This window comes from Chamaea fasciata, unplaced genomic scaffold (assembly GCF_029207755.1).
Source record: "Chamaea fasciata isolate MVZ Bird 193981 ecotype frontalis unplaced genomic scaffold, bChaFas1.0.hap1 SCAF_18, whole genome shotgun sequence".
Classification (NCBI taxonomy): domain Eukaryota; kingdom Metazoa; phylum Chordata; class Aves; order Passeriformes; family Sylviidae; genus Chamaea; species Chamaea fasciata.
This window is the reverse complement of record NW_027094103.1, coordinates 10076965-10099260: the sequence shown is the minus strand read 5'-3', so window position 1 is coordinate 10099260 and position 22296 is coordinate 10076965. Positions and strand designations below refer to the sequence as shown.

Genomic DNA, 22296 nt, shown 5'->3' with positions numbered 1-22296 from the left:
GCAGCCCCGGGTGGCCAACGAGGGGGACACCGCACCCCGCGCCCGCTCCGGGGGCTCCGGGACACCCGGCCCGGAGAGCGGCCCCTCCGCGCCGCCGCCGCTTAACCCGCGTCCGCTCGGGGCTCGGCCGGCTCCGCGCCCTGACCCGCGCGCGGGCAAGGCTCCGGTGGTACCGCGCTGCGGTGCCGGGGGTCCCGCAGCCCCCCGGGCGGAGCGGCGGCGCGGGGCGGGGCGCGGCGCCGGGCGATGACGGCGCGGGCGGTGACGCGGGGCGGGCCGCGCCGCGCTCGCGGGCCTGAGGCCGCCGTTGTTCGCGCTCCCCGCAGCGCCCGAAGGCCGCGGCCCCGCCGGGACCCCCATGTGAGCGGCGGGCGGCGCGGGGGGGCCGGCGCACCGCGACCCGCCGGGGCCACGGGGGAAGATGACATCGCGGAGGTGAGGCGGGAGCGGCGGCCGCGCCGACGGGGAGGGCTGCGGGCAGGGGCCGCTGCTTCTGGGGCGCCTCCGCGCCCGCTCCCGGGGGCTGCGGGGCCGGGGCTGCTCCCTGCGGGCGGGCGGGCGCCCCGGGACCCGCCCCGGCAGCGCTCACCCCGCCCGTTCCCGGGGCGATGGCCCGGCTCCCGGAGCCCCCTCCCGTCTGTTCCCGGGGGATGTTCCCCGCCTGCAGCCCCCACCCCGCTCCTTCCCGGGGGGATGGCCCCGCTCCCGGGTCCCGCTCCCGGGGGAACGTCCCGCGGGTGCAGGGGTCGGGTGGCATCGGGTCTCTCCGAGTCCCCTTGGCGGCCGGAGCTGCCCCGGTGCCCCCGGTTTGCGGGGTTCGAATGAGTGTCCCCACGGAGCGCCGGAGCCGAGGGATGAATTGTTCGTGTGTGGGACCTGCTCAGTGCCGAGGCCCAGGGTTCGTGTTCTAGCCAGGGCCAGCACCGCTGATTTACCGACCCTAAAACACGACCCGGCTGCTGGTCGAGTGTTCCTGAGCTCCCCACACCTCCGCTCTTAATCGGTTATCAGCGTCCACTCTAATTTCAAACCCTCGTGGCACTGTTGAAGCACGACGACAAACAGCCGAACCCATTTCTTTGTTGTAGCTGCTCACTGTCCTCAATGTGTTTTGATGTTTGTCTGGTACCCGGTGTCCTTTTGGGCTCAGAGATATGGGTGAACATTGGGCTTTAGAGGAATTATTGTCATAGAAAAGAGTATAAACGTATTTATCCTTTTAAACAGACCTGTTCTGAGATTCATGGAATCCCAGGAGGGTTTGGGTTGGAAGGCATCGAAAAGCTCATCCCGTTCCATCCCCTGCCGTTGGCAGAGACATCTGCCATTATCCCAGATTGCTCCAAGCCTCCTCCAGCCTGGCTTTGGACACTTCCAGGGATGGGGCAGATACAGTTTCAATTGATTCACCTCGCTTAGTAATGCCTATTAAATTAGAATTTTTCCAAGGGTAAGTTGTCCTCTCTCTTCATTGGCTCAAGATGATGAATCTGGATGAGTTGGTTTCAATCCATGGCCAATTCTAGTAGGATTTTGGGATTTTTTGGAGGTTTTTTAGTCTGTGTTGGGGGTTCTGGGTGCCCCTGCTCACCCTGGGAAGAAGGCTACAAGTTACCTTTTGGCAACACTGTTAACTTCCTCCTTGCCAGGAATAATCCTGTACTCTGCTCAGAGCCCTAAATTGTAACTTGCGAGGGAGACTGAAAAAAGCTGGGAAATATCAACTGATGAGCCTATAAATAGGAGTAATTAAAGTACCCGTCAGCACATCCCCAGTGCAGTGGTTGTGACAGCTGAGACAGAGCTGATTTCATCTCTCCTTTGCTCTTGCAAAGGTGATTAAAAAACCCAATCGCTGCATGGAAAATTGTATTGATTTCTTTCTTTTGGTTTGGTAGGAGAGAAACGTGCTGGCACTGTGTGACTTAGGGAGGAGCACAGATCCTGCTGGACCGTGATAGCAAAAAGGGGATAATTGTGGGAAGGATGGATTTTCCACCGTGGGGGTTTTTTCATCAGAAGGTTCCTCGCTTTGCTGATACCCCTTTGGTTTTGTAAATGAGCTCCTGCTATTTCACTGGTTCATTTCTTCCCAACATTTCCACCTTGCTGTGATCTAGCTGTGGCCTGGGAGCGCTGTATTCCAAGCCCCTGAGTGGGAATTGCAGTGGGAAGGATGGTGAGGAGCCAGTTTGACCAGAGCGTGGGTTTGGGTGACTTCTGCGATTGCATTTACTGCCCTTGGCCGCTCTGCACCTGCTCCCACGGAGATGGGGAGGCAAAGCAGGATAAAAAGCCCAAAATGCATTCCATCCCTATAAAAGGAAGCGTGAGAGCAGGTCCTGGCTCGGGGAGGGGGGTGTCACTGGTGAGCTCTGGCCCTTTGCTGTCCCCTCCCAGTTTGGAAGGGCTGCAGCCCCAAGGTTGGGAGCACAAGGGATGGCAGCACTTCAAGGAGGATCCTCCTGACGGCCGGAACCGCTGGCAGGGATCACTGACACCCCCATTCTGCTATTTGGGGTGGCTGACAAATGCAGCTTCCTACTCAAAGCCAAAAATACGGAGCTGAGGGAGCAGGAGGACGAGGTGCCAGCAGAGCCTGTGTTACATAAAGTGCAAGAAACCCCTCCCAGGTGTAGCTTGGCTTTGCTGCACTTGGCTTTTGGCACCTTTGTGGGAGTGAGATTTTGGGGTTTGAACCATCTATCGTGTGTTTAACCTCTCCTTGAAATGCTGGTTAAATAACAGGGGATCTGTAGTCGCCTCTGCACATAAATTATTATTTTTCCTTTACTGTGACAGCTCATGTACAGCTACTTCCTTAAGGTTCAGGGTGGGATATAGAAGATATTCCATTGGTGAGAGTTTATGCAGTGTCAATGTAACAAATCTGGAGAACCAATGCAAATAATTTCTCCTCTGTCTGTTTAGACATTTTTTTTGCTATAAACTCCAAAACTCACCAAGGTTTCTCTTGAATCCTGTGCATATTTAAATAGCTTGCAAACTGTTCAAATTATTACTGCACATTTTTTGTGGTTCTTTTTTTTTTTTTTCTCCTAATGGAAGTAAACTTTTGGGAGTGGAAATGTGGTAAATATATGATCACCTTCTCCAGGCAACCTGTTACGGGCTGAAATACGTAATTTAATGTTCAGTTCATCCCAGGTACTGATGCTTGTGCATTTTCTTTTGTGAGAACTTCCCTTGACCTTTAAATAATCATTAGATGAATGTAACACTATTAATTAGTTCACTCCTATTTGCTGGGGTAATTTGGAAGTGTTTTTGTATGGTTTTTTCCATGTCTTGTGCATAAATTTGAAATCTTCTGTGTTATTCTTCAGTGAAAGATGGGGACTATTCATTAGATTTTCATGGTGCAAGTAGAATATTATTAGCTAGGGGAAAAAAGATTCACAGAATTTACTTCTGAAATGGATCCTAATTCCCATTTGAATGACTTGCTAGAGATTTGGATTTTCTAGAATCCTAAAACTCCAGAACATTTCTGAAGGGAATGGTCTGGAGAAGGCTTTCCTGGGAGTATTGGCAGCTTCTCAGTAGAGAAGGAATTGCTGCAACAATTGAAATAATAACCCTAAATTTAGACCTGTGCTCTCATATTTTGCTGATTTAGCAATTTAGCCTGAAATGCTGACTGGATCAGGAATGCTGTTCAATTTTTCTGGATATAACACTCCTCTCTCTGTGATGAGCTTGACTGTGGAGTTTTTTTGGATATATTTTGCTGTACTTTGGGAAAACCCTGAGATGAATGAAGAGGAGCAGGCTGAGTTCTTTCAGCACACAAGAACGAGGATTTAACTCTGAAAACTAAAGGTGATTTTTAATTGCCGAGTGCAAGGGTGACAGAGCCGAGCTCGGGGTGCTCACATCCCTGCTCTGATGGTTTATTTTTAGAATTTGCCTTCTAAAATCCTCACCAGGTCCTTCCATGCAGAACTCCTCCAGGGCTGCAATAAAAATGGGTAAATTCCAGATAAGAGCCAAAGGCAGTGGTGACACCGAGTGGCTCCAAATAAGTCTCCAAAGTCAATGCCAGAGGTGGGGACACGGAGCTGCTGGCCACAGCCCAGCCCCAGCTCTGCCTGGGCTCTGGGATAGTCATTGAGGGCAGTTTGTGGGTGGTGAGGATCAATAGGAGATTCCTCTGGGGCTGTATTTAAGCTGGACAGATCCGACCCCGGCTCCACATTCCTGGGAGGAAGAGCAGTGGGGTGTCCACGCCGGGAGTTCCTTCCTGACCCCCTCAGCTGTGTCCTAAACCATGAGGTTTTGTTCCGTTTTTAACCTTCAAAAACGTTGTCAAGTGTCACTTTGGGTGTTTTGTTTTATTTTTAGGTATTTTTCCTGTTTGCCTTTCAGTTTCTTTGTGCGCTTGTGTTTTGCTGGAGTAAGGAAATACCACTTCTGGTCTGTGTTTAGGTTGTGTACCTTTGATATCATTTTGATCCAGGCAGTCACAGTGGGGATAAGTGTAATCCTTGGGCTTACAAAAAATTGCAATATATGAAGTTGCAGCACGAAGCTAATAATGAGCAGAAACTTTATTAATTTAGGTGCAACACTCAGTTCGGAAGCTGTCGGATTGCTCTGTGTGGGGGAACTCTGAAAACCTGCTGTTTATTTATTAACATTCTTTATTTTTAACCTCTTGTAGATGGTTTCATCCAAATATCACTGGGGTGGAGGCAGAAAACCTGCTGTTAACAAGAGGAGTCGATGGCAGCTTCCTGGCACGGCCCAGCAAAAGTAACCCAGGAGACTTCACACTCTCTGTTAGGTGAGTTTGGGTCTTTCCAGTTTGTCCCAGGGTGGTAATGATCTTAATTTGCTGCTGTCCTGTGGGGAAAGAGCTGTGGATGAGCTCCTTGAAAGAGGTGACAGGAATGCTCGGATCACTTTTTAGTGTCGTTCACTTTTCCCTCTTCTTTCTCTCCCATTTTCCCTGAGGAGCTCCTCAAATAACTTTCACCCAGCTCCAGGTTGGAGAGGGGTGAATTCTGATTTTACAGCAGGACAAAAACGTTCGGGGGAAGCAGAAATAGGTTGGATAATATCATTGCTTTTAACCCTTCACAAATCCATTTGGTAACCAGCTGGAAGGAGCAGAGGTGTTGGGAATTAGTGATCCAGCAGGAAATCCAGACTCTCCTCGCACAGGAAAAGTCAGCAAGTTTTTAAGGGCAACTGTGGCTTTTTCAACTTCCAAAATAGGCCTTCTGTGGCAGTTGTCCCCTGACACTGCCTGGTAGGGATGGGGAAAAGACAGCAAGAGGAAGTAGATAAAGGAAAAGGGAAAAGTGGGATTGGTGATAAGAGCTGTGCTGCTTGGATACTTGTGAGATAACGGGCTTGTGGCACAGGAGGGGATTCCTGCTGAGAGCTGCTTTTCCTTAATATTTGAGACCGTGGCAGCAGGCAAAGGCAAGTGTTTCCTGAGGGAGAGATCTCAGGAGCTGGTGGGAATTCTGGAGAAAGGAGCAAACCAACTCTGCTGGGTCTCTCCAGAGTATTGCAGTCCTCTCACCCTCCACCCTTGTGCTTGTGTGTGGAGTTTTGTGTGGGCCTGAGGGGTTTCTGGTGGGGCTCCTGAGGTTGCAGGGTTTGTGCTGCCTTCAAGGATCCCTCCAGCCCAGAACTGTTGTCCTGTTGTCCCTGGCTGGTGGGCAGAGCAGCTGAAGCGGAGGGGCAGCAGCTCAACTCTCCTGCAGTAGTTCCGTGCTGCGATTGTGAGTACGGGTTTCTCCACCTCGGGCATCACCAAATATAAAAGTGATTGATTGATTGATTGATTGATCAGCTGACTCAGTAAGGGTTTTTTTGGGTTTTTTTTGTCCTCTCTTTCAAACCTCAGACGAACTGGAGCTGTCACCCACATCAAGATCCAGAACACAGGTGACTACTATGACCTCTACGGGGGAGAGAAGTTTGCCACGCTGGCTGAGCTGGTGCAGTATTACATGGAACACCACGGGCAGCTCAAGGAGAAGAATGGAGATGTCATAGAGCTGAAATATCCCCTCAACTGTGCTGATCCCACGTCAGAAAGGTCAGAGAAGTGTGGTGGAACCTCAGTGTCCTTGTGCTTCTTAATAAATGCTGTGTTTAGCTCTCTTAACACTCAGCTTCCATCTGGGAAAAGGGTGGCCACAACCTGGGATTCGTGTCAGGGAGAGGTTCCTTGCAAAATGGGTGAATAAATGTGGTTAAAGGTGAAGCATTCCAAGCCTCAGAACCTGTTCCCTTCAGCATTCTTCCTTGGGTGGGACAGGACTGAAAGAGAGGGCATAATTCCCTTTATTTTTACTGGGAGGATGTTTAATTGGGGAAGTTCTCCTGATGCTGTCACTACAAGAAATTCCCAGGGATATTTCGGGGCATAACTTTCTGTGCTTTTCCTAGCAGTGGGTGGAAAGTGAAGGCCATACAAATCCTCAGATTCCTCAAACTCCTGTTTTGAGGAGCGTGGTTAAAAAGGAGAATTTGAGACTCTGGATTTGAGGAAATGTCAGGGGTCAGAACTAAGCCTGCAGATACCTGTTTATTCCTAGAAGTGAAAATATGAGGAAAAATACTCAAACAAGTTCTGTCACTCCTCAGAATGCCTTAACAGAGGTGGGGAGGATCAATGCTTTTCTGGCCCTATTTCCTGAAGAATTGAGATTGCTGGGATTATCCTCTCCAGCTCCTAATGGGATACAAGGGTGAGGTCTCTAAAGTGTGGAATTTCCACAAGTTCATCAGGAAAGTTTGATGAAGGAAATAAAGGAATGAATGCCTTGACTGAGGGGAAGGTTGGAGCGTAACCTGGTGTTTATTGGAATCCATTGGGATTGTTGTGAAGGATGCAAATCAAAGCTTCACTGCAAGCTCAGAGGAAACTCCATGGAAGTGCTTTGAAGTGTTCCTGTCCTCACAGGCGTGCACCTGGACACTTGCAAGGCTTATTTTATTTATTATTTTTACCAGCTGAGGTTTTCCCTAGGCCTGGCTGTTGCTGAGTGAACAGAAGGATTCCATTTCATAATAAATACCTGGAACAGGTGGATTCAGCTGGAATGCTAAGCAGGATGTCTCCCTCTGTGTCACTTTATTTCCAGGTGGTTTCACGGGCATCTCTCCGGGAGAGAAGCTGAGAAACTCTTGACAGAGAAAGGAAAACATGGGAGTTTCCTGGTGAGGGAGAGCCAGAGCCACCCTGGGGACTTTGTCCTCTCCGTGAGGACGGGGGATGACAAAGGAGAGAGCAACGATGGCAAATCCAAAGTGACACACGTCATGATCCACTGCCAGGTAGGAAAAGCAGGGAATCCAGGAGCCCAGGAGCTCTGGGTACATTCCCCTTTTCCCTGAGGTTGCTGCAGGTCATCCCTTTGATCAAAATGACTCCTCTGATGGCATCAAAATCCCAAATTTTTGGGGGGATCGCTTGACTGACCGGCTCCTGTCAGGGCCTTCTGGCTCAAATCACGCTTTGCTGTGCTCAGGGAGCCTTTGCAGTCTCCTGGATGGATTCTATCAAAGTAGGAGTGATTGGATAAATGGAGATCCATCCACAGATGTCTCTCTCCTGTCAGTTCAGGCAGTTACACCTGATAGATGATTCTGTGAAAACAAGTGTTCACTCCAAGGAATGCCCTGAGAGCTAAATCTTCTATTCGGTATAAGTAGTTCTTTAGTGAAATATTATTAAATTACTATTTTGATATTTAATCTATCTCCATGGGTTGCTGTTTAAAAAATAATCATAGATTTTTAAAAAAAATATAGAAACACCTAAAATGCAGTAGCACAAGTACTTTGGAGGTAGAGATGACCCACCAGGACAGTAAATGCTGAATTACCAGAATGTGTTTCAATATTTTCAAGAAAACCTCTCTGATTTGCAGTTAGCATTTTTGTCTTTGAGGAAGATAATTTGGCATTGCTTCCTTAAAATCGGGATGGTGCCATAAAAGGCAGTACCAACCCTTTAGAACCCAATCATACACTGACTTTAGGAAATCAGTTCAAATCCCTAATTCCTGGGTTCTCATCCTGTAGCTCCAGTATCTACTTGAACTGCCTGGACCCTGTTTCAGAGGGAATCAGCTCTCTAAAAAAGCAGATAAACCGATCTGCAAGGAGATGGCAAAAACCAGGATGTCCTGCAGTGTGTCTGTGTTTCTATTTATTAAACTTCCATCCTTTAGCAGAAGGATTTCAGTAGAGTCTTCTGCATATAATTTCAGAGGTTTTTCTGATGGCAGGCACAGCCTAGAGGCGCTGTGGCTGTGGTGGTGGGAGGTGCTTTTATTTTGAGGCGCATTTGTCTTTCCAGGATCTCAAATACGACGTCGGTGGAGGGGAGAAGTTTGACTCTCTGACAGATCTCGTGGAGCATTACAAGAAGAACCCCATGGTGGAGACTTTGGGCACCGTGTTGCAACTCAAACAGGTGAGAAGGAGAGGCCACCCCTGAGCTTTGCCCACCTCCAGGATATGATGTTGAAATGCAGCTTCTCCATACGTTCTGCAAGACTTTTTCTTTTCTGAGGCAAAAAAAAAAGAGAGGAGTTAAACTTCATGAAATGGATGGCTAAGTCGTTAAAATGGGAACAGTTTTTGTTTTGTGAAGGGATGGAGTGTTGTCTCTGATGTGCAGAATTTCCTGGTGACATCCTGGTCTGTAGGAATTGCAGGGCAGGCCCAGAAATGAGACAGCTGAATGCATTAAATAAAAACTGAGAGACTTTAGAAGCAGTTGTTCAGCATTCCCTTCCTCACTGCCCTTTGAATTCCAAAATTCTGACATCCAAAAGGATGCCTGGATCCTAAAATTCCCGCTAAAATATCCTTATCTGGGGGGATTTGTGTTTGAATTGTCTTTCCGTGGTTGTTATCTGCTAACCCTGTGCTGTTTGGGGTCTGTGTCCCTCAGCCCCTCAACACCACCCGCATTAACGCTGCCGAGATCGAGAGCCGAGTGAGGGAGCTCAGCAAACTGGCAGAGACCACGGATAAAGTCAAGCAGGGCTTCTGGGAGGAGTTTGAGGTAATTCCTTACGTTCCAAATAATGTTTCCTACAGTGTTTCCTGCAGTCTTCAATCTCACACTGCTCAGGTCACGGTGGGCTCTGCCTTCCCCGTGTTTCCTCCTCTCCGTCACTTCTGATCCCTGGTTTTGCTCCCACCTCCAGGGCTTTGCCAGCTCCACTCTTGTGGCTTGAAATATTTATCTTTTTTTTTCCTGATTCTCTGAGTGCTTTTTATCCAGTCCTCCATCCTTGATATCCTCCCCACCATGAGGGAGCCTCATGTACTCCTGTGTTTGTCCCACCAGGACAATCCTTCAAATTCCTTCTGCTGTTTGGGAAGTTGGGAACCATTTCTTTAGGGAAACTTCCATTTCTCAATCCATCCGTTGTTCTTGTCCTCGTGGCTTTTTGATACTCATTTTTGGGGATCTTTAAGCCATTGGGAAGTGGTAGAAAGTTCTGGGATGAAGCAACATGGATTATATGCTTTCCTTGGACTTGTGGAGATTTATTTTTGCTTTGTTTCAGTGTTTCGTTTCTCTCTGCAGGCAAAATTACAATTTTCTTCCAGAAAGAGTGTGCAGGAACAGGACAGTGGGAATGGCTTCAAACTAGAAGCGGTTTAGATGGGATATTGGGAAGAAGAAATCCTTCCAGAATTTGGAAGAAACCTCTTCCCAGAGAAGCTGTGGTGGCCCCATCCCTGGAAGTGTTCAAGGCCAGATTGGCTGGGGCTTGGAGAAACCTGGGATAGTGGAACGATTTGGGTTGTGAGAGACCTTAAATCCCACCCCACCCCCTGCCATGGGCAAGGACACCTTCCACTATCCCAGGTTGCTCCAAGCCCTGTCCAGCCTGGCCTGGAACACTCCAGGCTGGATATAATGGACTGATTTATGCCTCACACACGCACACAGCCACCAGTGGAGTCTGGAATTCCACCAGCAGATGGCAACAGGAAACTGGGAAGTGCTCAGGGATCTCCAGAGAAGCTGGTTTGGGAAACTTCCTGACGGATTTGCAGAGTGATCAGGAATACCCATCAGTTAAATGCACTGTCCAGTGTGCTCTGATTATTGCCAGGAGAAGGAAAATTAATCCAGGAAAAGGAATTAGCACAGAGGTGTGTGAGGGGAGTCTCAGATGGTGAGGTCCTGGCATTGGGAAATGATAAAATGAGGATTGAGCTTTCTCCTTTCTCTTTCCAGAGAGAGGGGACAGTCCTTGACCCGGGGCTGCTGAATGGTCACAATGGCCAGAATTCCACCTGGAGAGGGAAGGAAGTCAGCAGAGGTCGTGTGTGTGGGAAGGGATCGTTGGTTTGGCAAAATATAACCGAGCTGTTAATGCACAGTTCTTTCCTGACCTCTGGTACACATTGAAGAAATTTGTCTTGGAGTGGATTTCTCAGTGTGACCTTAGAAGCAAAGTGTTTTCCTTACAGAAGGAAAAGTCTAGCAGGAAAAGCCAATAAACGAAGGATTTTACCTGTGAGACATTGCGCTTCTTTTCCCCCTTTGCTGCTGTCAGTGAGGTCAGCACCAACCTTTGTTTTTTTGGGAATGAAGCCCTCTCCTAGCAGTTTCAGTGCCCTGCTTTTTTCCATTCCCCTCAGGGAAGCTCCAGCTGTCCCCCCATGGTGGCAGGAGGGGGGAACACACTCCAGGTTGTCCACGGATCCCTGTCTGTGCTGTTCAGGAGCTGCCAGCCCAGATGGTGAATTTAAATTACTTGTCTCCAGGCAGGAATGAGCCTCTTGTCCCAGGAACCAGCAGACAGGGATGTTGACAGTCCTTGTAATGTTTTCACCTTCTAAAAAGGTTGTTTCTGAGCTCAGTGCTGGGATGTTTGTAGTGAAGTCAAGGAGGATATTCCAGATTTATGGTTGTGTTGTTCCAGCTCTGAATGGGCTTGTTGGGAATCGCTGCTGCTCGTGGATCTCTCCTCAGGGATGCTCCAAGCAATAATAATTAACTCTAGGAAGGAAGGTGTGGTTTCCACACACTTAATTGCTTCAGTTCTTTACCTTGCTGGGAAAGTTTAGCTCTCAGTCCTTTTTCCTGGAATTCCACAGGCAATGCTTTGGGGGCTGTTTTCTGTCCTTTGTCGCAAACTTGAAACTTTGCACCTCTTACATTTCTTTCGATTTCTCTGGCTTTAGGATGAGCCTAATTATCCAAGGTCATTAAGTGAGGGAGTATCAGACTGAGACAGGAGAGAGCAAATGTGCCAGTTAAATAAAAGCAGGAGTCTGGAGGGTGGGAATGGCGAGGGGAGCAGCTTCCAAAGCCTGAGCGTTCCTTTTAGTGGGGCCAGAACTGCTTTGGGGATGAAAACTTGGAGCAAAGCGTTGGGATCCTGGTGCCTCCACCTCCAAGGAGCTTTGGGAGAAGGGAGACTTGCTGTGAAACAGCATGGCTGTGAAAGTTTTGAATTGCTCCTGTCCCCGGGGCATTTTGTTCCAGAAATCCCCACTCTGGGTTGTTCCTTCTCTGGGATAATTTATGGATAACCCATTTGTAGTCACCTAATGCCCCTCTCCTCCCTTTTCTCTGGGAGAAGGGATTGCTGTGAGGATGGACCAGTCCATCCTGCTTTTTTTTTGAGCCCCTCTGTCTGTGCTTTCCCCTCAGACCTTGCAGCAGCAGGAGTGCAAACTCCTCTACAGCCGTAAGGAAGGGCAGCGCCAGGAAAACAAGAACAAAAATAGATACAAAAACATTTTACCCTGTAAGTATCGACCCTTCATTGCCATTTCATGTTACTCGGGTTTATTTTCCTCATTAATACAGGGTTAATTAAGTACACTGGGCTTTGGCTTCTCTTTCATGATAGTTTCCCCTCTTATCAGGATTATCCTGAGATTTCCAATTTGGGTTCACACATTTGCACTCTGTAGATATTTGTAATATTGTTTTTTTATCTTCGGCTTTCATTTAAAAGCCTCATATCCCTCAGCTGGTACTCAGCAGGCTGGAATGCTTGAATTTCAGAGGATTAATTTGGGGGACAAGACTGCGACGTGCAAATCCTGAGGCTTTGCCTCGGCTTAGTGTTTGAGTGTCCCTGTGTTCCTGAATTCCCAGGACGTGGACACGTTTTGGTCCAGCTGGTCACAGCCACTTGTTTCAAGGAATCAAAAGAGGCCATTTGGAATATTCTGATCACTAATTTGCTAAGTTTGATAATTAATTAATAACTGCTATGCAAGTGCTTGACATCCAGGTGTATTTTTGCAGTTGATCACACCAGAGTTGTTCTCCACGATGGTGATCCCAATGAACCTGTTTCAGACTATATCAATGCTAATATTATTATGGTGAGTGTATTCCCACCTCCTCTTCCCTAAATCCGAGGGAATCTTGTCACCATTTGTTAAATTGCTGGGTTTTTTTCCCCCCCCTCTAGCCCGAGTTTGAAACCAAGTGCAACAACTCAAAGCCAAAAAAAAGCTACATTGCTACCCAAGGCTGCCTGCAGAACACGGTGAATGATTTCTGGAGGATGGTGTTCCAGGAGAATTCCCGAGTTATTGTCATGACCACGAAAGAAGTGGAAAGAGGAAAGGTAAAACCAGACTCCAGCTGGCCTTGGCAAAGGCCCTGACATTTGAGTACAAGTAGGAACTGAACTGGGAGAAGCTGATTTACGGCTGGAATCTGGTGTGGCACTGGATTCCTTGGAACTCTGGAAGGTGCTGAGTGTCCTTTGTTATTACTGCCTTTGGGAATTGGGGGTAGATTCCTGTCACATCACGCCTCCCCTTCCTAAGGTTTTCCTGCTGAAATTTCAGCTGCTGAATGTGGATCTCTGGATTTCCAGCATAGGGAAGGAGGCATGGGGATGGGAGATGTGGCCAAGCAGGAATTCTGGATGCTTGAAGGGAAATACTCCCTGTTCCTGGAGTGAAAGTCTTGCCATTTATTTTAGCTCCTCAAGCCTGCATGGACCTCCCTAAAAAAGCAGAACAATGGAATTTTATTATCACAAGACTGAACGTAGAGGTGTTGCTTCTTACCTACTCTGGCAGGATTTAATGCTCTCAAAGAGGACTTTCCCCTGCAATGGTGTATCCCAAAAATCTCCATTTACCTCTGGAGTACAGGGATCTTGTCTTGCTCCCTGGCCTCTGGCAAACCTGGGGACATTGTAGTTTGTTTCTGGTTTCTAATGACACGAGGCAGGAAAGAATAGGAATAGTTGAACACTGATGTCCTGGCAACAGCCACACAGCTTCCTGGGGATTGTATGGATTTATCTTTGGAATTTGTTGCTTCTGATCTTTTTTCTGTTTGACAAACACTTTCTGTTCTCTCTCCTTTGCTTTTAAAGTTTCTCTGCTTCCTCCACACACTATTGTCCACTTTTTTTACCTTCTTCCGTATTCTCGTGATCTGTTTCTGGAGGGAAAGCTGCTGCTTTTTTAGGGAAGCGTCACCTGTGGAAAAAAATCAAATTAAAAACTGAAGTTTTTCTGTGGGTGACTGATGATTGCAGGGGTTCCTCACCCCCAGGAACTTTCTGTGTGTGGACTGAAGACAAATAACAGAAGATTTTACAGGATTCTTTCCCTGATTGAGGTGACAAAGCTGCCTCTGGTGCTGTTTGTTGGAGCCATTAGACTTGGTGTATTTTTTTTAGTCTTTGTCTTGTGGATCTTTTTTTAGTCTTTTTAAAGTTCTGCCGCTTCGTCACCCTGATAAAGGGACAAGATTTGTGTTTCCTTCCTGAGAATTCACTGAAGGAGGGAGAAGCTCCCCCTTCCCAGTGTTAATCTTTGTTTTGGAAGAGGAGAAATAAATTACGGAGTTGTTTTGGCAGGGTTGACTTGAATACACCTTTCTTCCTTCAAGTTATTTATTATTTTTTTAAGAACGTCCTGAATGGCCTCTGCTCCTCTGCAGTTTCTCCATTATTCTTCCCAAAGTTTGCTCAGCCCTTTTGCTGGAGAAAACACTTCAATTCATCAGTGCTGCATTGCTTATTCTTTCTTTGCCCTTGATTGGTTTGTGATGCCTATTTCACTTGTTAAAGAATTGCAAATACCAGTCCTGATATCAAATCAAAGCTTTTTTTATCTCAGGCCAAGCTGTTTGCAGACCTGCAGGAAGGAGAGCTTTGCAGCAGAGCTGCCTCCAAGAGCTCATAGCCTGAGGAAGGGAGGAAGTGTGGAACATCCCAGCCCTGCATCGAGTCCTGGATGTGCTTTAAAAAGTGCAGAAGCAGCAAATCCTTAGGAATGAAAAGAGGTTTGGGGTTTTGGAGGCAGTTCAGCAACCCTTCCAGCAGAGTAAAGCTTCTTTTAACATCGTGGTGCTGTTCAGACTCGCTCTACCAACTGCTCAGAGCTCTGCATTGAAAACTGCAAGTTATTTCTGCTGGCACCCCCCAAAATCAGTGTATTTGCTTTGGTTTCAGTGTATTTGCTTCAGTTTCTCCCCTTGTGACAGGGAAAGAAGGGCAAAAAGAGCAGGGAAGCACCTTGTTGCCTATGTGGGCCTGTGTTCACCCATCTTCATCTTACTCTGCCGTGGGCTGGTACAAGGAGCTTCCCTGTGCCGTGTTTTTTCCTGAACATTCAGAATCACACAAATAGACCCTATTGCTCTGTAGGACTTGGTGTTCTGTCTGTGTTTGCTCTTGCTGGAAGCTGCTCCTACAATAATTTCTGCTTTGATGCCGCATTCCCGGGAGTTGCTCTTTCCTGACCTGTCACAGGAGGCAAATCCCAGTGCTGATAGGTGAGTCCATTCCTCAGGGGATGGAATTTATCCCTGAGCAGAGATAATCTTGACGGAGAAGCAGCACACCAAAAACTCTGCATTTTAGAAGCCACAGACCCATGAACTGCTCCCTTTGCAGGAGCCTGAACCCTCTTTGGTGATGGAACCAGAGCTGTGCCAGCCCTTCCTGCTGCAAGCCATGGAAAAGCAAACATCCAAGTTTTATTTCCACTGGAAATGATTTATACCTTTGGCCTTTACTTCTTTTGCAGCCGGTAGGGTTTGGGCTGTGGAACAGCCTGTGGGGCTGAATTCTGCTGGGATTCTGTATTTTGTATTTTGAGACTGTGGCTGGGGGTACAAAAAGCAGGACTTTAATCTCCAGCTTTTGAAAATATCCAGGCACAAAATATCCCGAAAGGTGCTAAGAGGAGAGGTGGCCTGTACCTGTTTGAAATTACCCAGTGGTTGTTACGGTGAGGAGAAACTTCCCATTAAAATGTTCTTTTACCTCGTCAGCTGATTATCCTCTGTGTACTCTGAGATGAAGGCTTCAGGGTTGTGTTAACCAGTTTTCAAAGCAGCCTTTCCCCCCCCCCCCCCCACCTGATTATTCCTTTTTTTTTGCTGTTGTTGTTAATTTTATTTTATTTTATTTTGAAATCTTGCAGAGTAAGTGTGTCAAGTACTGGCCGGATGAATATTCCCTGAAGGAATACGGAGTGATGCGTGTCCGGAATGTGAAGGAGAGCGCAGCACACGATTACACCCTGAGAGAGCTGAAACTCTCCAAAGTTGGCCAGGTGAGTACAAGAGGAACTCTCTCCTTTTAGTTCAGCTCGTGGATCACCAAAGGAAAAACGGCAGGATTAGCCCGTTTCTCTGGAATCAATAAAAGCACTCGGAGATGAATAAGTGGAGCCCTGTCTTTCTTTGAAGCTCCATGTTCAGTTCCATCCATCTTTCTCTTTGCCCTTGGGATAATTGAAGATTCTCCTACCTAAGCAGCTTTTGGCAGGAGAGAAACTGCTGCAGAGCTTGCAGGGAATCTGGGAGGAGGGATAATGCTTTTAACTGAGGACACTTCAATCCAGCCGGGCGTTTGCTCCCTCGTGGAAATGGTTGCATTGGAAGGAAAGGCGGTGTGTGGAAAATTCACTTAAGGGAAGGGATAAAAAGGGGAGAAAACAGTGTGGAAATGGCACTTCCTGTTAAGAAACAGTTTGGATCAGGGAAGAGAAGCAAATCAGGGGATTCAGTGACTGATGTGCCAGGCCAGGAAGGGCCCTGGCGTGTTCCATCCTTTGGGAGTTGTGGAGCTGTGGGTGCTGTGCTCAGGTTGGATTTGGGATATGCCCCCTCCCCGTTGGACTCAGCTGTGCCCCATAAGGAGCTGGATTTTGCCCTGAAGGGTTTTGTTTCCCTGGTCCTCGCAGGGGAACACGGAGAGGACGGTGTGGCAGTACCACTTCCGCACCTGGCCCGACCACGGCGTGCCCAGCGATCCCGGCGGCGTCCTGGATTTCCTGGAGGAGGTGCACCACAAGCAGGAGAGCATTCCTGATGCAGGACCTGTCGTGGTCCACTGCAGGTGAGGGCATGGGCTGGGCTCTTCCTGCCACTCCTCCTTTTGGCCTGGAGAGATGAGACCTTTCAAAAGGACAACTCTCCCTGGGAGTTGCTCAGAATTCCCTGTTTTCTGTCTGTACAATGTCACATTCTGGCTGGGTGGCACAGGGTGCCTTTGGAAAAGGATTTCAGAGTGTGAATCTTTGTATAAATGGGAATTTCTGCTGTTGGATGAGAAGATGGGAGCAATCCTGGCTGGAGCATTTCAAGTGCGGGATCACAGGAATTCTGGCATCTCATCCCACCTGTGAGGGCTCTGTCCTTTTTGGGTGCTCTCAGCTCGTAAATGAGATGCTTTTTAGGCAAGGAAATGTTAGATCTGACCTTAAGGTTTTTTTTTCTGGTTCAGGGGTGTTTATAAACACTGAGGGACAGAAGTGCTGATTTCTATCCCTTCCCTGAGGTCTCTGGTTTGACTCTGGCGTAATTTGGAACCCCCTGGCTAGAATTTGGGAGCCTCCTGTCTCCCAATTCCAGACTCTTCCTTTGGCTGGGTTTTAGGTGTTCATTCAGAAAGAACAAAACAATTAAATTCCCTTTTTTTTTTTTCCCCCCCTTCTTCCAGTGCTGGGATTGGGCGAACAGGAACTTTCATTGTCATTGACATCCTCATTGACATCATCCGAGAGAAAGGTTCGTTTCCCCCTTGGATTTCCCTCCCTGCTCAGGGATCCACCCCAGCAATGCTGAGGGAGGATCCGGGTGAGCTCCACCCTCACCGTGGTCATTCTCCTGCTCTTCCCCTCCCTGGATGTCGCCAGGGGTGGACTGTGACATCGACGTCCCCAAGACCATCCAGATGGTGAGGTCCCAGCGCTCAGGGATGGTGCAGACAGAGGCCCAGTACAGGTTCATTTACATGGCAGTGCAGCACTACATCGAGACCCTCCAGCGCAGGATCGAGGAGGAGCAGGTGGGTCCATCCCAAATACCCAACGGGAACGTGGCAGGATTCCAGCAGGGAGCAGCACTGGTGGGAATTCTGGGGAGAATTGTGTTGTGAGAAGGCTTGGCCTGAAAGTGTGAGCTGTCTCCTGTATTTCAGTTCGTTATGCTTGAGAATTAATTAAATTGTTAGGTGAAATCCTCTCCTTAAATTAGGTGGAATCGTCTCCTTACATTATTGGGTGGGATCTTCTCCTAAAATTATCAGGTGAAATCTTCACCTTAAAGCATTGTGTGAAATCCTCTCCTTTAATATTGAGTGGAGTCCTCTCCTTTAATATTGAGTGGAGTCCTCTCCTTTAATATTGAGTGGAGTCCTCTCCTTTAATATTAAGTGGAGTCCTCTCCTTACCTTATTGAGTGGAATACTCTCCTTAAATCACTAAGTGGAATTTTCTCTTTAAAATATTAGGTACAATCCTCACCTTAATTTAAGTGGAATCCTCTCCCACCTTGCCTGTCCCCAGCCCTGCCCCCAGATCTCAAATTTCCTTCCTATTATCCAATTTCCTGTGGAGGAAGAATAAAAGATAAGGGTCTTTTAATTAAAGCGGAACCTCGTGATCTTTGTGTTTTTAAGAGATTTCAAAGCTGCTTCCCTGCATTCCTGAAAGGGGAAAATCAAATGCTGATCACTCTTAATTCCAATTTTGGGAGTTTATTGGTAGGAAATCAATCTGTTGGAGTGGAAAATGAAAGGGTGAGCGTGGTGATCCAGCAAAAAGCACTTCCAGGAGTGCGGTGGGATCCGAAATGTTTGGGAATAAGGTTGGTGAAGACCACGAGGCCTCCCCCTTCCTGTTCAGGGAATTCCTTGCGCTCCAGTTCTGGGGGGTTTTACAGCACTTTCCTGGTTTTGTGATAAAGAGCTGATGTTTTCTCCCTGTCCCTGCTGCTCCCTGCCCTGACCTCAGAGCAGCTGGGATTTGTACCTTTTGCTTTCTGTGCTAATTAGTCCATATTTTTACTCTTTTTAGTATCTCTTTCCCTGCTGGGGACTTCCTAACATGTACTGAGTTAGTTCTTCTTTATCAGCTGATTGCTGCAAAATGTCCTCGTGGTCCATTCCATGAATTCTACATTCTATGTGTCCACCAATCCATCTTTCTCTCCTAGACTTTGTTCAGTGTAGCAAATCCAGGTTTACTCAACAAAACTTTTCGCACAAAGTGCTCAGGGCAGCTTTGTTAAATATGGGAATCACCAGAACGAGCTGAGCGAGTTTCAGGAGACCATCTTGGAAAAGCTTCAATCCCAGGAATATTCTTAATGGGAATTCAGGAGCCAGAACTCCCCGGAGGCTCCGCCAGCCTCTGCTGTGAGATTGAGTCAGGCCTCAGGACCTGTTGCAGCATTAAAAACCCCCAGATAAACCCGCAACCCCCTCCCCAAACCCCAATTCCCTGCAAAACTTTTAATTTCTACCTTGTAGGTTTCAATGTTTTCAGGCATTGCGAACGCCTGGAAGAAGGAGAAAATCCGTCTCCCGTTTCTTTCCCGGCGTAGCTCCCTGGCAGGATCTGGAGCTGGGTGCCAGCACAATTGGCTGCAGCCTGGAGCATATGTGCAGAATCCAAATAACAGCTTGGCTGCTTTTTATATCAAACCTAATGGGCTCAGATATTGTTTTATTAGAGCTCCTGCAAACAATGGTGTCGCTCCGTTGGCCCCAGCTCCCGGCGGGAGATCTGGTCAGTGGGAAGCCCACTGGCTGCTCAAGAATGAAACGGGGAGTTTTCTGCCAAGGAGATGAGGGTTGAGTACGTTCAGAGCGTTGCTGTGTTGTGCTGGAGATGGTGGCGTGGGGGGAAAATGGGGATTTTCAAGTTTTGTCTCACCGGTAGCTGGAGCCAAGCTTTGGGTGTGCTCGGTGATGTGTTCACTGCAGGACTGAGCTCTCTCCTCACAGACAAACCTGAAAACACCCATGGGTATCTCCTCTTGGAATTGCTGCGCTGCCCCAATGATCGCTTGCTGGGATTAACCCCAAACCTGGCTTTTTGTTGTGTGTTTTGCTTGACAGAAGAGCAAGAGGAAAGGTCACGAGTACACAAACATTAAATATTCGTTATCGGACCAGACGAGTGGGGATCAGAGCCCTCTCCCCCCCTGCACCCCAACCCCAACGTGTCCAGAGTAAGTTCAGTCCTGCTCTCACTTTTGAGCTGTTCTGTCTCTGTTCAGAGGCCTCAAACAAGGCTGAGTTACCCCAGAACCTGCCCTGTTGTGCTGGGCTTTCCTCTGAAAATAAACCAAATAAAATAAACTGTCCCTGAATTATGTGGTGTGTATAATAAGATTTCTTTTCTTTTTTTTTTTTGTCTCAAATGAGATTGGTGGGACTCTAAATCCTGATTTCATTTCAGAATGAGAGAAGATAGTGCTAGAGTATATGAAAATGTGGGGCTGATGCAACAGCAGAAGAGTTTCAGATGAGAAGATGTTCAGAGCCTTCCAGGCCAAGGCAGGTGTGTATGGCCAGAGGAGGGGCTGTGTCCAGCCTGGCTTGAGAGAAAATGTACCCAGGAATGCCCAAAATGCTTGGAATTCATCCCCATGGGGTGCCTGAGTTCCAAAAGCTAATTTAAATTTAATTCTAATGACCTCTGTACACAATCTCACCTTTTACTGCCAAAGCACCCACAGTTTCTAAGCCAGGGTTGAGACTTTGGGTTGAGTTTAAGCTTTATTGAGTCAAAACTGAGAGCTTCTGTACGATGCCTGAATAAGAAATAACTGCTGGGTTTTTTCCTCAGTAATTCTTCTTTTTTATTTCCTTTCCCAGACATGAAAATGGTTTTTGAAAAGGTCAAGAGAGAGATGGAAGAAGCTTCACGTGAGCAGTGAACTCGGAGGGCTTGGTACCTTTTTCTTTACGGTTTTAATCCTTCAGTAGGCAAAACTTCAGAGCATCTAAAGATTGTTTTTATCTCTTCTCTCCAATTCCCAATTGCTCGTTTTCCAAATAAAAGGAAATCCTTTCTACAAGGTAGACAATTACTTTGTAGAGTCAGTTTCGAATCCTGCAAACTGTTGGACTGTCATCCATTTTGTTTTTTTGAAATAGTATTTTGGTTTCACAGTATGGCTGTTAGTGGGGTTGGTTTTTTGTTTATTTTTTTTTTCCTTATTTGAGCAGTTGTGGGGTTTTTTGTGGGAGGGGGTGGAGGCACTGGGTGGGGGGTGGGTGATGGGAGAGCGATGCCATGGATAAATCCGTGACATGAAATGTAAAATACTGATGGGAACAATGTGGATTGTTGGAAAACAGTGGATCACCAGCGTGAGTAGAACCAAGTGCATGATCAAATTAGTCCTGATACATTTCAAACTCAGACTGAGCTTCCTGGGGTGAGCAGTTCTCGAGATGAAGGTGCTTTTTTGTGATAGTTGGTGGCTTTGATTCCAATTTTGCTGTGTGGCTGGATGGGCTGTTTCGGAGGAATTTGTGCAAAGTTGCTTTTACATCAAACAAAGTTTCTTTTCCGTGGTCTCTGCTCAGAACAGGAATTCCCTGTGTCCTTCAGGAGACTCAGTGACCTGGGGGTGGTTTGTGAGGATACTCTGTGGTGACTCTGTGCTCCATTAAATGAGACTGAACCGGTAGAATTCAGGTATTAATTAAGAAGTTGCAGGATGTTAAAGCCAGTGAAACCAGTAACCCACTGCTGGTGTCAGGGAGCGTTCCTCCCCTTGTGCTGGAGAAGTGGAAACTGTGTTGGTGCCTCCTGGATTTTTAGGGAAGGAGGGATCCCAGGATTCCTGGTGGGACAGGGAGCGGCGAGGCCACACCGGGGGCACTGTCCCACCCCAAGTGCCTTTGGGAGCTGCCTGGACCTTCCTGTCCCCATGGAAAATCACCTGGAACCCCTTGTGACTGTCAGGGAGACAAAACCTCTTCCAGAGACTCCCCAAGGAAAATCTGGTGAGCTTCCATTTCATTCCCTCCCCTGGCTCTGTCCTGGGCCAGCAGCTCCCCTTGGAGCCATGGATGGCAGGACCAGATGTGAGGAGTGGTGTCACCCCAGCACCTTGTCCCTGGTTTTGGGGACATTCTTTGGCTTCAGTGCTGTTGAGGAATGATTCCCATCCTCACACAGGATGTCACCGGAATGGGGTTATTTGCCTTCCTGGTGGAATTCTGCTGGAGCCTGGAATGTGGTCAATGCAGCTCTGTGAGAGGTGGAGTGGGAGATTCCATCACCTGGTCCTCAGAGTGCTTTGCGAATTCCAGTGTTTGAGCAGTTTGTTTGGACTGAATGAAGGTGCTTCATTAATGTTAAGCAGAATTTTGTTCCTTGGCCTCTTGCCCTTTCTGTCTTTCAGGGCTTTGGGATTTGATTTTTTTGGAACTCCTGTCACCAGCACACCATAATTGCGTTTGACTGTCACAGCCTTATGCTCTAGCCCTGAATCCTTGTGCCCTTCCTAGACTGAAATAGATGGTGAGGAGATTTGGTGGTGAGACTCCTGTTCTCCATCCCCTGCCACCCTGTCCCTATTGCAGCTCCCTCCTGCGGAACAGGGATCACTTGGAAGTGTTGAGATTTGCATGGAGTAATTAAACATTTGCCTCAAACTCTGTGCACAGTCAAACTCCACACTTCAGAGGTTGGAGCAAGGTGGGGACACGCCAAGGTGGGATTTGGAGCTGCTCTGCTCCAAACTGGGAAACTGGGGGAAAAGTCAGGAGAAGGGAGGGAAGGATTCTGAGGGAATCTCAACTCTGCACTCAGTTCATGTGAAGTGTCTTAAAGGCTGGACCTGTGTAAGCAGCAATCAGCCCATGGCCAGCACAACGTTGCCTCCTGACCTCGTTCAGAACCTGCCTCTGGAGGATTTTATTTGGAATTGTTCTCCTTGGCAGCAGGGAATTCTTGCTGCAGAATGTGCGTGAATCCTGGGGAGTTCATGGTGGGGGAATGTCAGCGAGAGGGGAGCAGGATCTGAGAGAT

General features: G+C 47.8%; 1 protein-coding gene across 1 annotated transcript; it reads left to right on the top strand.

The window, feature by feature from the left end:
* Nucleotides 1–281: 281 nt before the first annotated feature.
* On the top strand, nucleotides 282–20495 carry PTPN11 (protein tyrosine phosphatase non-receptor type 11). The gene is made up of 16 exons (XM_066199409.1): nucleotides 282–435; nucleotides 4685–4807; nucleotides 5882–6076; nucleotides 7128–7320; nucleotides 8348–8464; nucleotides 8948–9061; nucleotides 11678–11774; nucleotides 12284–12363; nucleotides 12453–12611; nucleotides 15439–15570; nucleotides 16204–16358; nucleotides 16962–17029; nucleotides 17158–17309; nucleotides 19365–19477; nucleotides 19708–19809; nucleotides 20127–20495. Exons 1-15 carry the CDS (start codon nucleotides 422–424, stop codon nucleotides 19775–19777), a joined length of 1782 nt encoding a protein of 593 aa, XP_066055506.1. The 5' UTR covers nucleotides 282–421; the 3' UTR covers nucleotides 19778–19809; nucleotides 20127–20495.
* Nucleotides 20496–22296: the final 1801 nt, after the last annotated feature.

Coding starts and splice junctions, on each gene's coding strand:
- PTPN11 (XM_066199409.1), top strand. Junction 16,359..16,961: donor CCTGTCGTGGTCCACTGCAG/GTGAGGGCATGG, acceptor CCCTTCTTCCAG/TGCTGGGATTGGGCGAACAG. Junction 17,030..17,157: donor TGACATCATCCGAGAGAAAG/GTTCGTTTCCCC, acceptor GGATGTCGCCAG/GGGTGGACTGTGACATCGAC.